At 45.2% G+C, this 15,330-nt stretch overlaps 1 protein-coding gene and 2 long non-coding RNA genes across 5 annotated transcripts; 2 read left to right on the forward strand and 1 right to left on the reverse strand.

Annotated features, from left to right (window-relative positions):
• Positions 1-3,808: 3,808 nt before the first annotated feature.
• LOC123144448 (uncharacterized) lies at positions 3,809-6,850 on the forward strand. 2 transcript variants are annotated; one of them, XR_006471474.1, is made up of 4 exons: positions 3,809-4,232; positions 4,351-4,402; positions 4,891-5,223; positions 5,985-6,850. It is a non-coding gene; the product is annotated as an uncharacterized lncRNA (long non-coding RNA). The 2 variants fall into 2 exon arrangements; XR_006471473.1 differs by lacking the exon at positions 5,985-6,850 and having other exon boundaries at positions 4,891-5,405.
• A 1,251-nt stretch (positions 6,851-8,101) lies between these two features.
• Positions 8,102-9,950, reverse strand: LOC123144447 (40S ribosomal protein S24-1). Its single transcript, XM_044563591.1, has 4 exons — positions 9,679-9,950; positions 9,421-9,591; positions 8,503-8,589; positions 8,102-8,418 (listed from the first exon to the last, which is right to left on the reverse strand). Exons 1-4 carry the CDS (start codon positions 9,802-9,804, stop codon positions 8,389-8,391), a joined length of 414 nt encoding a protein of 137 aa, XP_044419526.1. The 5' UTR covers positions 9,805-9,950; the 3' UTR covers positions 8,102-8,388.
• Positions 9,951-10,538: 588 nt separating this feature from the next.
• Positions 10,539-15,108, forward strand: LOC123144449 (uncharacterized). 2 transcript variants are annotated; one of them, XR_006471476.1, is made up of 2 exons: positions 10,539-11,516; positions 12,420-15,108. It is a non-coding gene; the product is annotated as an uncharacterized lncRNA (long non-coding RNA). The 2 variants fall into 2 exon arrangements; XR_006471475.1 differs by having other exon boundaries at positions 14,794-15,108.
• The last annotated feature ends 222 nt before the right edge of the window (positions 15,109-15,330 follow it).

The raw sequence follows: 15,330 nt of genomic DNA on the forward strand, positions 1-15,330 counted from the left end.
CGGGCCGGGCTCGGGCCTAGATTTTGAGCCCGAAGACCGGGCCTGGCCGGGCCAGGGCCCATCATTTTCGCGTTTTCCTGAAGAACGGGCCGGGCCGACCCGAAGCCCGACGGGCTTTTACGTGTTCGGGCCGGGCTCGGGCCCAGAAAACAGGCCCGACGGCCAGGCCGAGCCGGGCTCGGGCCTGGGTTTTTTGCGTCGGGCTTGGCTAGGCCCGGCCCGAAGCCTAGCCTGGCCCGAGGTATGGCCAGGTATAATCCATGTATGAGAACAAAGTGTGGACTTTGGTTGACTTACCCGATGATCGGCAAGCCATTGAAAATAAATGGATCTTCAAGAAGAAGACTGACGCTGACGGTAATGTTACTGTCTATAAAGCTCGACTTGTTGCGAAAGGTTTTCGACAAGTTCAAGGGATTGACTATGATGAGACCTTCTCACCCGTAGCGATGCTTAAGTCTGTCTGAATCATGTTAGCAATTGCCGCATTTTATGATTATAAAATTTGGCAAATGGATGTCAAAACTGCATTCCTGAATGGATTTCTAGAAGAAGAGTTGTATATGATGCAACCGGAAGGTTTTTTCGATCCAAAGGGAGCTAAAAGTGTGCAAGCTCCAGCGATCCATTTATGGACTGGTGCAAGCCTCTCGGAGTTGGAATAAACGCTTTGATAGTGTGATCAAAGCATTTGGTTTTGTACAGACTTTTGGAGAAGCCTGTATTTACAAGAAAGTGAGTGGGAGCTCTGTAGCATTTCTGATATTATATGTGGATGACATATTGTTGATTGGAAATGATATAGAATTTCTGGATAGCATAAAGGGATACTTGAATAAGAGTTTTTCAATGAAAGACCTCGGTGAAGCTGCTTATATATTGGGCATCAAGATCTATAGAGATAGATCAAGATGCTTAATTGGACTTTCACAAAGCACATACCTTGACAAAGTTTTGAAGAAGTTCAAAATGGATCAAGCAAAGAAAGGGTTCTTGCCTGTGTTACAAGGTGTGAAGTTGAGTAAGACTCAATGCCCGACCACTGCAGAAGATAGAGAGAAAATGAAAGATGTTCCCTATGCTTCAGCCATAGGCTCTATCATGTATGCAATGCTGTGTACCAGACCTGATGTGTGCCTTGCTATAAGTCTAGCAGGGAGGTACCAAAGTAATCCAGGAGTGGATCACTGGACAGCGGTCAAGAATATCCTGAAATACCTGAAAAGGACTAAGGATATGTTTCTCGTTTATGGAGGTGACAAAGAGCTAGTCGTAAATGGTTACGTCGATGCAAGCTTTGACACTGATCCGGACGATTCTAAATCGCAAACCGGATACGTGTTTACATTGAACGGTGCAGTGTAGTTCTAAACAAAGCATCGTGGCGGGATCTACGTGTGAAGCGGAGTACATAGCTGCTTCGGAAGCAGCAAATGAAGGAGTCTGGATGAAGGAGTTCATATCCGATCTAGGTGTCATACCAAGTGCATCGGGTCCAATGAAAATCTTTTGTGACAATACTGGTGCAATTGCCTTGGCGAAGGACTCCAGATTTCACAAGAGAACCAAGCACATCAAGAGACGCTTCAATTCCATCCGGGATTTAGTCTAGGTGGGAGACATAAAAATTTGCAAGATACATACGGATCTGAATGTTGCAGACTCGTTGACTAAGCCTCTCCCACGAGCAAAACATGATCAGCACCAAGGCTCCATGGGTGTTAGAATCATTACAGTGTAATCTAGATTATTGACTCTAGTGCAAGTGGGAGACTGAAGGAAATATGCCCTAGAGGCGATAATAAAGTTATTATTTATTTCCTTATATCATGATAAATGTTTATTATTAATGCTAGAATTGTATTAAACCGGAAACATAATACTTGTGTGAATACATAGACAAACAGAGGGTCACTAGTATGCCTCTACTTGACTAGCTCATTGATCGAAGATGGTTATGTTTCCTAGCCATTGACATGAGTTGTCATTTGATTAACGGGATCACATCAGTAGGAGAATGATGTGATTGACTTGACCCATTCCGTTAGCTTAGCACTCGATCGTTTAGTATGTTGCTATTGCTTTCTTCATGACTTATACATGTTCCTATGACTATGAGATTATGCAACTCCCGTTTACCGGAGGAACGCTTTGTGTGCTACCAAACTTCACAACGTAACTGGGTGATTATAAAGGTGCTCTACAGGTGTCTCCGAAGGTACTTGTTGGGTTGGCGTATTTCGAGATTAGGATTTGTCACTCCGATTGTCGGAGAGGTATCTAAGGGCCCACTCGGTAATGCACATCACTTAAGCCTTGCGAGCATTGCAACTAATGAGTTAGTTGCGGGATGATGTATTACGGAACGAGTAAAGAGACTTGCCGGTAACGAGATTGAACTAGGTATTGAGGTACCGACGATCGAATCTCGGGCAAGTAACATACCGATGACAAAGGGAACAACGTATGTTGTTATGCGGTCTGACTGATAAAGATCTTCGTAGAATATGTGGGAGCCAATATGAGCATCCAGGTTCCGCTATTGGTTATTGGCCGGAGACGTGTCTCGGTCATGTCTACATAGTTCTCAAACCCGTAGGGTCCGCACGCTTAAAGTTTCGATGACGGTTATATTATGAGTTTATATGTTTTGATGTACCGAAGGTTGTTCGGAGTCCCGGATGTGATCACGGACATGACGAGGAGTCTCAAAATGGTCGAGACATGAAGATTGATATATTGGAAGCCTATATTTGGATATCGGAAGTGTTCCGGGTGAAATCGGGATTTTACCGGAGTACCGGGGGTTACCGGAACCCCCCCCCCAGGGGGGGTTAATGGGCCATAGTGGGCCTTAGTGGAGAAGAGGAGAGGCGGCTAGGGCAGGGCCGCGCGCCCCTCCCCCTCTAGTCCGAATAGGACAAGGAGAGGGGGGCGGCGCACCCCCTTTCCTTCCTCTCTCCCTCCTCTTTCCCCCCTTCTCCTAATCCAACAAGGAAGGGAGGGAGTCCTACTCCCGGTGGGAGTAGGACTCCTCCTGGCGCGCCTCCTCCTGGCCGGCCGCACCTCCCCCCGTTGCTCCTTTATATACGGGGGCAGGGGGCACCCCATAGACACAACAATTGATCGTTTGATCTTTTAGCCATGTGCGGTGCCCCCCTCCACCATAGTCCACCTCGATAATACTGTAGCGGTGCTTAGGCAAAGCCCTGCGTCGGTAGAACATCATCATCGTCACCACGCTATTGTGCTGACGAAACTCTCCCTCAACACTCGACTGGATCGGAGTTCGAGGGACGTCATCGGGCTGAACGTGTGCTGAACTCGGAGGTGCCGTACGTTCGGTACTTGATCGGTCGGATCGTGAAGACGCACGACTACATCAACCGCGTTGTGCTAACGCTTCCGCTTTCGGTCTACGAGGGTACGTGGACAACACTATCCCCTCTCGTTGCTATGCATCAGCATGATCTTGCGTGTGCGTAGGAATTTTTTTGAAATTACTACGTTCCCCAACAATTTCTTCAGTCACTTAGTCTTCAGCCTGCTTATCCTGTTTACACGCTACTTGTACTCTGTGTATGTTTCATTTCATCATGATGCATGTGCTACTGTTCTGGTATGCATGCATCTGAGTACCTATTCTGTTGCTAAGTAGTTCGTTGCTTAGGAATTTCCTCACCTAGAAATTCCTTAGTTACGAATTTGTAAAAATCGCCTATTCACCCCCCTCTAGTCGATATAACGCACTTTCACAACCGAGCACCTTTCCAGCCCTCCCAAGGCATCAGCGTTGGCAGTCGCCGGATCGTCAGTTGTCGGAGTTTCTAGCCATCCAATTAGCTCAGAATCACACCTAAGATCACTTCATTCGCTGCTAACGCGTGCTTACGCTGTTGGGCCGCGACTCTGGTGACTCTTTCGACTTCTAGGATTGAATTGGGCTTATTGGGTTGTACGAGCCCCCCATCCGTGCAGCAGCGTCTCTCTCTCTCTCTATCTCTCTCTCTCTCTCTCTCTCTGTGTGTGTGTGTGTGTGTGTGTGTGTGTGTTCCTCTTCCTCCATATGTTCTTCGAGATCCCCTAATTCTCTTCCTCGAAACCAAATTGTGTATCTAGGATTGATACTCGGTCAGTGTTTCATCTTATTCCCCTCGGTCCGCCATCCCCATTTCTCCTGTCGGATGTTGATTGGTGAGCCATGGAAGTTTTCTGCTGTGACTTTGGTTGAGGTGGGTTGCTATTGTGCTTTGGCGTCGTGGATTTAATCTTCCCCCCTGCCTTTTCCGCTTTGATTTTGTCCCCGCTCTCATTTCCAGAGTTGTTTGCCTACTGCCTATTGTATTGCAGGTGTTGATCTGATGTTTCCTTCGGGCAAACACAACTTCTATTAGGTGTTCAGGTACTTTATTCATGCCCCCTAATTTATTTTACTTCGGTTTGAAGCTCGCCCTATGTTGATGGTTGGAGTTGGTGGTGCGTTCATCAGTCTGCTTGCTGCATCTATACTAGATTCAGGTCGTGGAAGTTTTGGTTCTCAACTTTGAACAATTCGTGTCTATAGTGCATTGGTGCATTGGTGATTCACTATCTTTTTTATGTGCCAGTTCGTTCCTGCCATAGGTGTTCTCTTTGATGCCTCCTGCTCTTTGTAGCCATGAGAGCGATACTACTAAAATGTTGACAACTCCTTACGTTATCAATTTCCAATTGCTTTAATTCTAAGCACAACAGAGAAACATGCTTGGAATCATTGCTTATACCTAAACCCTCTTTAATGTGGTGTTTTACTCATGAAAGATTTGTGCCATTTGCATATAGTTGTAATTACATACTTGCTTGAACTTTGAATTGGACCTTTCATCAACCTATCTTATGGAACACGAACAGGAGACTTTCCAAAAGCATAGATGATTGTTTCCTTCCTTCACATGGGCATGTACCAACCCCATGTTTGTGCACCTAGAAGAACCGGAAATCCTCATTTTGTACCTTCGTGTGGCGGCTGTTCAGTGAGTGACCGACCTGGATTCCAATCGATGCTGGAGCTATGACCCCATGGCGACGGTACTGGTTTCTGAGCGATGCGATGGACAACTCCTCGCCGAGATACGACATGAGGTCTACTCGGTTGCCATGTCAGTTGCATGGCGCGATGGGCAGTGCCATGGCGGTGAACAAGCATATGTCTATTGGAGTTATATCTTCAAGATTAATTGAGAGGTTAGTCGACCATTGGTAGCAGTAGATGAGGCATCTGCCAATAATTGTAGGTCTGTTCCAATTGCCGGTTTATTTCTTTCCCTTTCACGCACGACCATTTAATCACAACCTTGCCGCTGATCTTTGCCCAATGTCCTCACTAACTCTCTAATTCGTTCCAATCCTCCCCCCTTCTTACATCATCTCTTCCCCCAATTCTTTATGCCTTTTTAGAATATGTTTATTCACACTGTTCTTTATGCTCAGAAACAATGCTGGTTCGTTCTGCTGGGTTACCTCATTCTGCTAGATTAGAAGGTTTAGGCATTACCCCATTTGGAAGGTGATGCACCGATTTCTATACTTTATCCCTTGCAACTGTACTGTATTACTCTTTGGCCAAGTGAAAAGTGCAATCAAAATACTACTTAGGATTCAAATAAAATATTCATAGAGGTCACATGTTGTCAAGTAGATATTCAAAGCCTCTGTTACTGCAATTTTAGGCTTTCCTTCACTAAAAGCAGGTGAAGGGAAATACAAAGCCAGATTACAATCTGGAAAGCAGGTGAGGGGAAATACAAATCTCTCCACATGTTTGTGTCACCACATATTTGTGCCAGTCTCTAACATTATAGCATAGAAACAAAGGGGCGCAGCAACGCGCGCCACCAATGATCTAATCACTCATCATAAGCCGACACTCCCCATAGAGGTGTCCAAGAGATTGTTGCAAAGTTGCGCCCTATCTCTGCTTGCTATCTAACATGACCTCACGACAGACCTAATGAAGGGCAAGGTGGTGGTGATGGATCAAGGTGCAGCCTAGCCGGTACCGTATGTGAAGGTCACCAAGCCCCCACAATCCAAATGGCAGCCCCCACCTGAGAATTGGACAAAGTTGGGTGTGGATGGGTCCATGCAACGGTTGATGGAACTACATGAGATGGGATCATTTTACGTGGCTAAGATGGTGTTATCATTTTTTCAGCGCATCGATCTCTGTGGTCTTGCCCCGACGCCTTGCACGATGAACTTGCACGTTGTATGGAGGGGCTGGCTTTAGCCCACCAATGGACGGAGCTTTCGATCATCCTTGAGTGAGATAGCAAAATGGCAATGGAGATGATCACTTTGCGTGGCCAAAACATATCATTATATGCCATAGTGTTTATGAGGTGAAGAGGCTTTTGGGTGAAAGAGAGTGTGTGGTTACTCATATCCCTAGAGGGCAAAATAATGTAAGTCATGTGTAAGAGAATTTTGGTCGAACGGAGGACCGTACTGTTGTGCGGATCCGATCCGGGTGGGTTAACTTTCCTAGCTTGTGTAGGGATAAATTCTTATGCTCTTGAGTAATACACTCCTTTTTACCCCCGCAGAAAAATATCCGATAGTGCCATATGAACAGTAGGAGCCCAAGCTTGAAACTATACAACTTGACAACTATTTCATGCTAACAAAGGCCATTAGCATTGTTTTTAATATAGCTAACAACTCATGTAGGAACAGCTGTTAAATTCATTGGAAGTTTCTACAACTAGAGTACATCGGTATTTCATGGCCCAAACCAGTAATGCCAGGAAACAATAAAAGACAATTGATGAACAGGCCAAAGAAAATCAATACAAAAAGGGATAAATTTTGTTAGTGGTTCTTGAAGTCCGGGTCTATAAGTGGAATTTGCATGTGCACTTCTCATTGTGTAGGTGTGGCTCTGAGCAACAATGGGATTAAAGTTCTCTGAGGGGGATGAGGCAAGGCGTTGGTAGGCAAGAGTGCCAGGCGAAATGATGAGGAGACGTTGGGCATTGGTCGTGGAGACCGGAATGGAGCAATGCTAGTAGATAACGAAGCGGAAGACAAGCAGCGTCGTCTAGAAGCAAAGGCTTGTGCGGTGGTGATTTGGAGCGGAGCGGAGAGAGGGGTGTCGTGAGATGATTGTGTGCGTCCTCGGCAAAAAGGGAAAGTGGTGGTACGACAAAAACCAAGAGAAAACCTAAAAGGATGGAAGGACAAAAAAACAAGCGAGAGGAAACAGAAGACAAAAAGGAGTCAAAACACGGTCTAACGATAGAAAAAGAAACACTACTTGAGATAATGTGAAGAAGATAAGAACACATCTTTTTAGGCCAGAAGAAACAGAGGGTCGTTCTGAGTTGGCCCGCTAAGGTTGGCTCACAAGAAACGGATGAGTTTCGACCGTATTCCTTGAGCCAGATTGAGAAGTGTTTAAACAGAGTGTCCTTGGGCATCTTGGATGAAATCAATAATATGAGATGAAAAACACTTATGGCGTGATTGGTTGCCCGCATACGAGCCAATTAGGCTCGTGCGGGAAGAAAGTGTGCCATTTGGTTGTGTACGTCACTGTTTGCCCTGCATAGAAAGGAACTTAGAGCACCTCCCAGCCAGCTCTGCTAGGAACGTCCTGATTCGGCCATTTCCAACATTGCAACCTCGAGTGATGCAAAAGAGCCCACATGGGTAGCACCCAGTTGTGTTCATTTAACTCATAATCCCTCTACACAACAGTGCTTCAATTTAAGATAAGGCCTACACAAAAGAAGAGCGCACTAGCAACTACTTGGTCGCGCCGCTGACGGGGAATGTGCCCACGCGCCGCTGACGGGGGATGTGCCCATGACTCCACGCTCGCCGTGTTGGCCAACCAAACGACAAGTATGCAACACAGCCAAAATAGTAGATGCAGACAACCAAACGCAACAGAAATTCTCATCAGGACTGTATTATTTTTAGAATTGTCTCTAATTTATCTAAGAATTATTGTCAAGTTAGTTCACACCAAGTGACATATCATGTGCAGAATGGATATCATGTAGTTGCCAGATACTCACTCCAACATAAATTTCCACAAGCTCAGACTCATGGAATCACAAAAACAGAAATAGGTCCACAACTTAAACAAAAATAGCAGAATTTTGGAACAGAACCACACTCAATGAACTCATCTCAACTTGACAAAGCAGAACACTAGCAGAAAAAATCAAGTGAGTAATACTACCCAGCATACCAGGTACGAAATTCGATGTGAAAGCTCAAAATTCTCTTTCTACTAGATTAAGCATACTGCGACATTGCCACAACAAGATTTCCTAAAGGGTACAGACACTGATTGTGAACAGATAGAACTGAAGGCAGCCAACATTCGAGAATAATATTTCCTTATTTCTTCTTGGCATCCCCGGCCTTTGTCTGCAAAATTTATCCAAGAAAACGACTTAGTGGATATGACACAGATCAGTAAGGAAATCAACCAAGATTAGTATATATGGATACCTTCTTGACTCCACGGATCTTCTTCGTCCTGTTCTTCCTCTCCTTGATCTGCTTGCGTGACTTCTCTACCTTGGTGGCTAGCCCGTTCTGCAGAAGAGCAAGAATAATTATAAGAAAATGAGAACCTGACATCCTTAATTCTCGTAAGTGTGGTCGCAGAAAAAATGATGTTATTGTTTAGAGCACATGCTGATGAACAGAAATTTAGAAGTTGGCGGACAAAATTTTGAAGTGCTTCATCTCAGTAAAGCATAAACAATGAAAATAATGGAAATAATGGAAATTAATATAAATGAGCTGCTCGACAAAAAGAGTAGCATCACAAGGCTGGCAGCACGTCATTATAGCCATGACAGATCATGGCTCATGCTCGGATACATGCAAAATTGTGTCAGACAGACTTTCTAGCACAACAACAGAAACATACAACACAAATGCAGAAACTGCAAGCGTTTTGCTTTGAGCAAAAGCTATCATTATCTTACATCAAAGATCGACTGCCCGCATTTTGAAATAAATTCTGGCAAATCCGAAGGCCCCAATTGGTTGAAGGTGGATTGAAGCAAGGTAACCGATATTGCTATTAGAGTGTCCATTTCTAGATATGTGCCTATTATACAAAAATCAGAAAACAAGATCGGCCAAGAAATGGATTTATTTGCCACCATGCAGTGGCAGCAAGACTTGGCAAGTGTTTTTTTATCCAAGATAAGACAACTAATATTGGAACTACAAGTACCCTGATCAGAGCTTATTATACTGACTCAAGGATGAGAGCACAAAATTGACTAAATGCATTATACAAAGGCTACAATAGGACAAGATCAAAGCTTATTATGAGATAACAGTAAAATAAATATGGAGACCCAAGGATTCAGAGCAGATAAGGGTGGGATGAATGAAGCAAGAGAGGCATACTCTGATCAGCCTGTACTTGGGCTCGAACTTCTTGGCAGCCTCGAGGTTATCGTAGATGAGGCCGAAGCCGGTGGACTTGCCGCCTCCAAAGTGGGTGCGGAACTTGAACACAAAGATGCAGTTCGAGTCCTTCACCTCATAAATCTTGGCCAGACGCTCCTTGAGATCCGACTGCGACATACGCGGATCAGCCTAAACTCGCATCGAAAATCAACGAGCCCAAAGATGACAACGATCTTGGCAGTATGGAGGGCGCACCTTGGACACGTTGGCGCGGCCGGGGTGGATCACCTCGAGCACGAATTGCTTGCGTGAGAGGAGACGGTTCGTCATGAACTTACGGGTGCGGAGAGTCACCGCAGGCGCCGTCTTCGCGTCCGCCATGATTGCTGCTGATGCCCGAGGTGCTTCCTCTTCGCAGGGATTCTAGCTACGGCAGCGGCGCGAGTGAGAGGCGGCGGCGGCAGGGTGGAAGGTGTGGTTTTATATACAGGTGGAAACCTAGGTCGTTCCTAGCAGAAGGGCTTATATGGCCATTAAGATAGTTGGGCTGAAAAGAATTGTGGGCCAATTTTAAGCGACCTGATTTCTGTGGTTACGAATGATAAGGATCTTTGATTTTAAAATAAACTACAGTAATAAGTAGGAGGCCTGTGCGTTGCCACGGGCTTTTAAATTTTTTTATTACACCTATTGCAAATCAAATTTTGCATTTATCTGATTGCGCATATAATGTATATTATATTTTGTATATCTATAAAAAGATCCAAAGGGGCGGATCCAATTAATCTTGGCCATCAAATCATGTCGATCCAATTACCTAGACCGCTTTAATGTCGAGCGCTCAACACGTTTAGCATGCAGTTAATTTATGCCAAATATAGTATTAATCACATAATAACACGCAAATAATATCTTACTTAATATCCGCATGCACTTAATATACTTTTAAATTAACGTGCATTGCACGTACACGTTGACTACTGTAGAAAAAAGATAGCCTGCAACAATTAAAAAATAATTGAAAGCCATTTCACCTGCAATGTAACTCGGCGATATATACATAGAAAATAATGATCCAAATAACTATATGTTACGAACTACGATCTACTTGATGTGATTACGATATTACCTTACAACGTCAGGTATGTTGTCTTAAGCTTCATTTGCACGGTACTTTAGCAAATGTAATAAAAAAATTATTTCTCAACTTATAACCATCCTGCACAAGCAATATATATTATATGTCAAACATAAAGCTTTGGAAGGATAAAGCACATCAAATTTAGATACATTATTAAAACTAAGCATGTTAGGAAGGCTCTCAGGCCATCAGCAATTTTGGTCGTTAGATCACACGTCTGAATCATTTTTGGCCGTCTGATGGACCTCTTCCTCCCACGTGGGCCGCTACTCCAGAAACAAATTTCGAGGCCTCTCGTTTGATCCCAAATGGACGATCGTGATGTTGACGCCGCACAGGCTCCTCCCCGATCTCTTGACCTAGGATGAAACCTATGCGCCGCCACTATTGCCGTCGCCGCTGCCGAGAGAGAGAGAGAGAGAGAGAGAGAGAGACGAGGGTGACTGATGGCAACGGCGGCGATGGGCAAACGAGGTCGCGCCAGGCCGGCGATTTCATCCGTAAGTGCACCTGCGCTGCCGACGATGACGGCTCAACCAAGGTCCTCTTGATGGATCCCCGCGCCAGGGTCTTCGTCGCGCTGATGGCGGTAGGGCAGCCGTCAGCCGCCATGGTATGGAAGTATCTCTTCGTTTTGCTGGGCAACCTCAACCTGGTTGCCTCCTTCTCCTTCTTTCTTTTTCATCGGACTAATTTCTATGTTTCTTGGTGGGACGACGAGGTTGCCAAATCCGTAGCACTCACCACATCACGGCGGCGGCTACCTGCATCACCTCGCCGTTCATTGTTATGGAAGCGTGATGCGATGAGCTTTTCCTAGCGGCTTACAGGTGAAGCCAGGGGAGGAAGGGAGGAATGCATTGTCATATGCTCGATCTTGACATCTTGTATTGACAGTTTGACACAGTGCTGGGCGACAGTCGGAAGCCTACTTGAATCCAAAACTTTTGAGGTTCGATCCCATCTACTTCTTTAACATTGTTCAAATGATACACACTATGCTTAGTATTTCGTTTCCTAGGAATAAGATCTGGAATATTTTCCTGCAAAAAATGTCCGCAATATAAATATATGGATGGTGACTCTTTGATTAGTGGCCCATGCGCTGATCACCCGGCAAGTGGGGCGCCGACATTATGGTAGCCTGGTGCGCCGGCTGGGTTTGCTCAAGCAAACTCTTCCTGATTAACTTTCTGTGTCTCATGTTTCATTTATTGGGTTGTTTGGTTTGTGACTAACTTTGCCAAAGGTTGCCACACCTAAGGTTAGGCAAATTTGACTAACTTAGGTGAGTGTTTGGTTCAAGCCATATCTTAGGCAAGCCACACTTGAGCCCCACATGGCATACACACAAAAAGTGTGGCAAGATTCCCTTAGGCTTGCCAACTTGTGGCTCTCATTTTAATGAACTAAGGGGCTGTTTGGTTTGAGACTAAGTTTGCCTAAGGTTGCCACACCTAAGGTTAGGCAAGTTTGACCAACTTAGGTGGGTGTTTGGTTCAAGCCACACCTTAGGCAAGCCACATTAGGGTCCCACATTACATACACTCAAAAAATGTGGCAAGATTCCCTTAGGCTTGCCAACTTGTGGCTCTCATTTTGAAGAACTAACCTTAGGCAAGTGTGGCAACATTGTATGGCAAAGTGTGGCATGGTTAGGCCTAGAACCAAACAGCCCCCAAGCTTAGGCAAGGTTGGCAAAAATGTGTGGCAAAGTATGGCAATGCTAGGCCTAGAACCAAAAAGCCCCTATATATCCAGACTTTGATTTCCTTGACAGTGTACATGTCATGTGTTTGACGCAATGCACAAGAGGAATCATTGAGCTCAACGGTCTTTATTTTCTATGTACAAGGAGCCGAGGAGTACATCATGGACTCACTACAGCAGATGCCATTAACCTCCGTAGTCCATAGGTGTAACTGATGTTCATATCAATCTACCATACAAATCATGTTACAGGTAAAAATGTGTTGGCTCAAGAGCCATTAGAGTTATTCACTTCTTAGTATTTGGACAATTGAATTAAGGAATATATGAGACGTTTGAATTAAGAAATGGAGGATCTGATTACCTTGCAAAAGGCACTCTCAAGATTAGTTTCACTAACCGTCTTTTTGTTGAGAGTGAAGGTATACTATCCAAAGATGCTTTTCTTTAGAAAAGGAGGACCCCCGGCCTCTGCATCTGGGCGATGCATACGGCCACTTTATTAATTATTCTCAGAAGACCTTACAAAGTAATACAACAGTAAGACTAAAGCCACCGTCTGAGCAACAACTGTCGCTACTCCTATCCAAATGACGAAGGAGCGCTGATAGTCTGGGCCTAATACCAAACAGACATCGCAGCTAAACCTAAACATCTAAGACCTGAGGTCCCAACCAGGACGCCTGCCGGGTATGGGGCACCTACCAGTCCGGCGCACTCCTCAACCAGGACGCATGTCGGGTATGAGGCCGCCGCAGCCACCTGCCACCAATCCATCTTCAGTGTTGTACTGCTGCACCACCTTGCCCGGCCTCTCTGCTATAGACGCCACCACGACGCCTGATAACGTCACCCTCCTGCGCGAGTCCCTCGCCACACATCGGGCGCCGAGTCTCCACTGCGCCACGTCGCCGAGAAACCGCTCCACCAATTATTCCGTCCACTAGTCCCTCGAGCCCGTGTACACCTGCAAGAATGACGCCACAAGAGGGAAACGACACAATAATGCCGCAGCCATCCGATCTACTAATCTAGGGTTTCCCCCGAAGGTAGCATATAGTGGCCTGGAACTTCTCAACAGCGATGCCTTCAATAAGGGAACGACACCGAATAGTGCCGCCATCGCCGCCCTCGGCAGCAGCCACGAGCAGGTCTTCACCCAGATCTGTTCCAATGGCCTCCATCAAGCGTCTTGTGCACGGATCGTCCACCACCGCGGCCGCCGCGTCGCCTGTCACGAGTCCATAGCCGCCGACACATCCTCCGCCGTCCGGGGCCGCCGCCCCGGGATCCAGCCCTCGCTGGCCGCCGGAACGAAGCCACCGAGCCCCATCGAGGGCGGCCAACGGGGGCGGAGAAGCTAGATCCGGCCAAGCCCGGCCAGGATCCGGCCTCTCCCCGCGCTGAAGCCACTCCCGCGGCCCTGCATCTCGCCCGCGCCCGAGGCGACGCAGGTAGTGCATGCGCGCGCAACACCGCAGAGAGGGGAAACGCCCTGCCGCCACCTTCCTTGGGGCGCACACGGACTTCGCCTGCGGCCCCTCCTGCGGCGGCGAAGCGAGGGAGGGGGCGAGGGGGATTTGGCGGCGGCGGCGCTAGGGTTGCCCCGTGTCGCCCGGGGGCGATCCAAAGATGCTTTAAAGCTTAGTTCATTAAACATCTTTTTATTCGGAATGAAGGTTTACTACAGTTATAATAACTCGCTCCTTGGTTATGCATTCCAATTTAATATAGTATAGTTCAGCTGAAAAATGTTAATGCAAAGTAACCTGCATGCTAAAAATATCTTGGTCTTCCTTGAATATTACCTTGGGGTGCCTTGGGTATCCCCAAGCTTAGGGTTTTGTCACTCCTTATTCTCCTCATATCGATATGTTCTATGAATCCTACTTCTGCCATTGCCGATTCATGCAACCCCGGACTCCTTCACTACGAGTGACCAACACTATGGTAAATAACATAAGTTGACAAGCTCCAAGTAGACAATCCTGATTATATAGTTACCATGGGGAGAACTCTCCTTCCAATTTAGAAAAAAAAAACATTGTGCATTCTGCTTTTTTATGAAACATGAGTAGTTGCTACTTGCTCGTGTAAAATAGACATTTAATTTGTAGTATGATTCACTCTACAAAAAACATTTTAGCATGCATGTTACTTTGCTAAGAAAATTAGCCCATCATTTTAAATCAAATTCCTAGAGCAAAAGATTGAGCCTTTGGTGACTATTAGTTTGAATTTGAGAATGTATATACATCTAGATGGATGCAAGTTTTTTGAATCATGTAACACTCTGTTCAACTATCTCTTCTAACTATGATATAGTTTTTTTAATCTCCATTGACATACTCTATCGACGAGTTTTCAGTGCGATGTTACTTTTGTGCCATGGATAAAAAATAACTTTGATTGTAATGCCCACTTCTTTGTGCTCCCCGGCTTGGTAGTTTTGTTTCAGTACAGCACTGATAATTATTATAGAAATTATTTTTACTGATTAGATGATAGGACATGTACAGTGTGAGGCCTGAATCTGTTTGGTGATGGGAGATGCTCCATGAAGTTTTGCCTTTGGTATTTGCACCTTCTACTATGTAACATTCTTCAATAGATATTGGTTTACATTCATTTTCTTCTGAGCGAGTTTAATTCTCTTTTGCATACCCTTGTATCATCTGCTATCCATTTATTGCAAATTTCATGAATTAAGTCTGCTCATATTAGCAGACTAAAGTTGTTGTTTTGTGTTATTAATGACAATGATATGCCTGGAACTTACAATAGAAGGGGTGGGCTTTCCAGATGAGAAAACATTATATAACACTTTTACCTTACAATGTTAGACATGTTAAAAAACAAGAATTTAATTCTCCTGTATTTGTGGAGTTGTTTGTAATGATCAATGTCATTTTCAGATTTGAATACTGTTTGTAGTTTATATTGTGATCACTATAGAGTTATTACTTGGTTTGCACTTGGTAGTGATCATGCTTCCAGAAATTTATATAAGCTCCTATCCTTTGATTTAGAAACGGATAGGCGCAGCAACGCACGCC

This window comes from Triticum aestivum, chromosome 6D (assembly GCF_018294505.1).
Source record: "Triticum aestivum cultivar Chinese Spring chromosome 6D, IWGSC CS RefSeq v2.1, whole genome shotgun sequence".
NCBI lineage: Eukaryota > Viridiplantae > Streptophyta > Magnoliopsida > Poales > Poaceae > Triticum > Triticum aestivum.

Bases quoted from the DNA above. Each gene is read 5' to 3' on its own strand.
- LOC123144447 (XM_044563591.1), bottom strand. From the start codon at position 9,804: ATGGCGGACGCGAAGACGGCGCCTGCGGTGACTCTCCGCACCCGTAAG. The intron at 9,592-9,678 runs GTGCGCCCTCCA...CGTATGTCGCAG, and splicing joins GCCGCGCCAACGTGTCCAAG to TCGGATCTCAAGGAGCGTCT. The intron at 8,590-9,420 runs GTATGCCTCTCT...GCTCTTCTGCAG, and splicing joins CCAAGTACAGGCTGATCAGA to AACGGGCTAGCCACCAAGGT.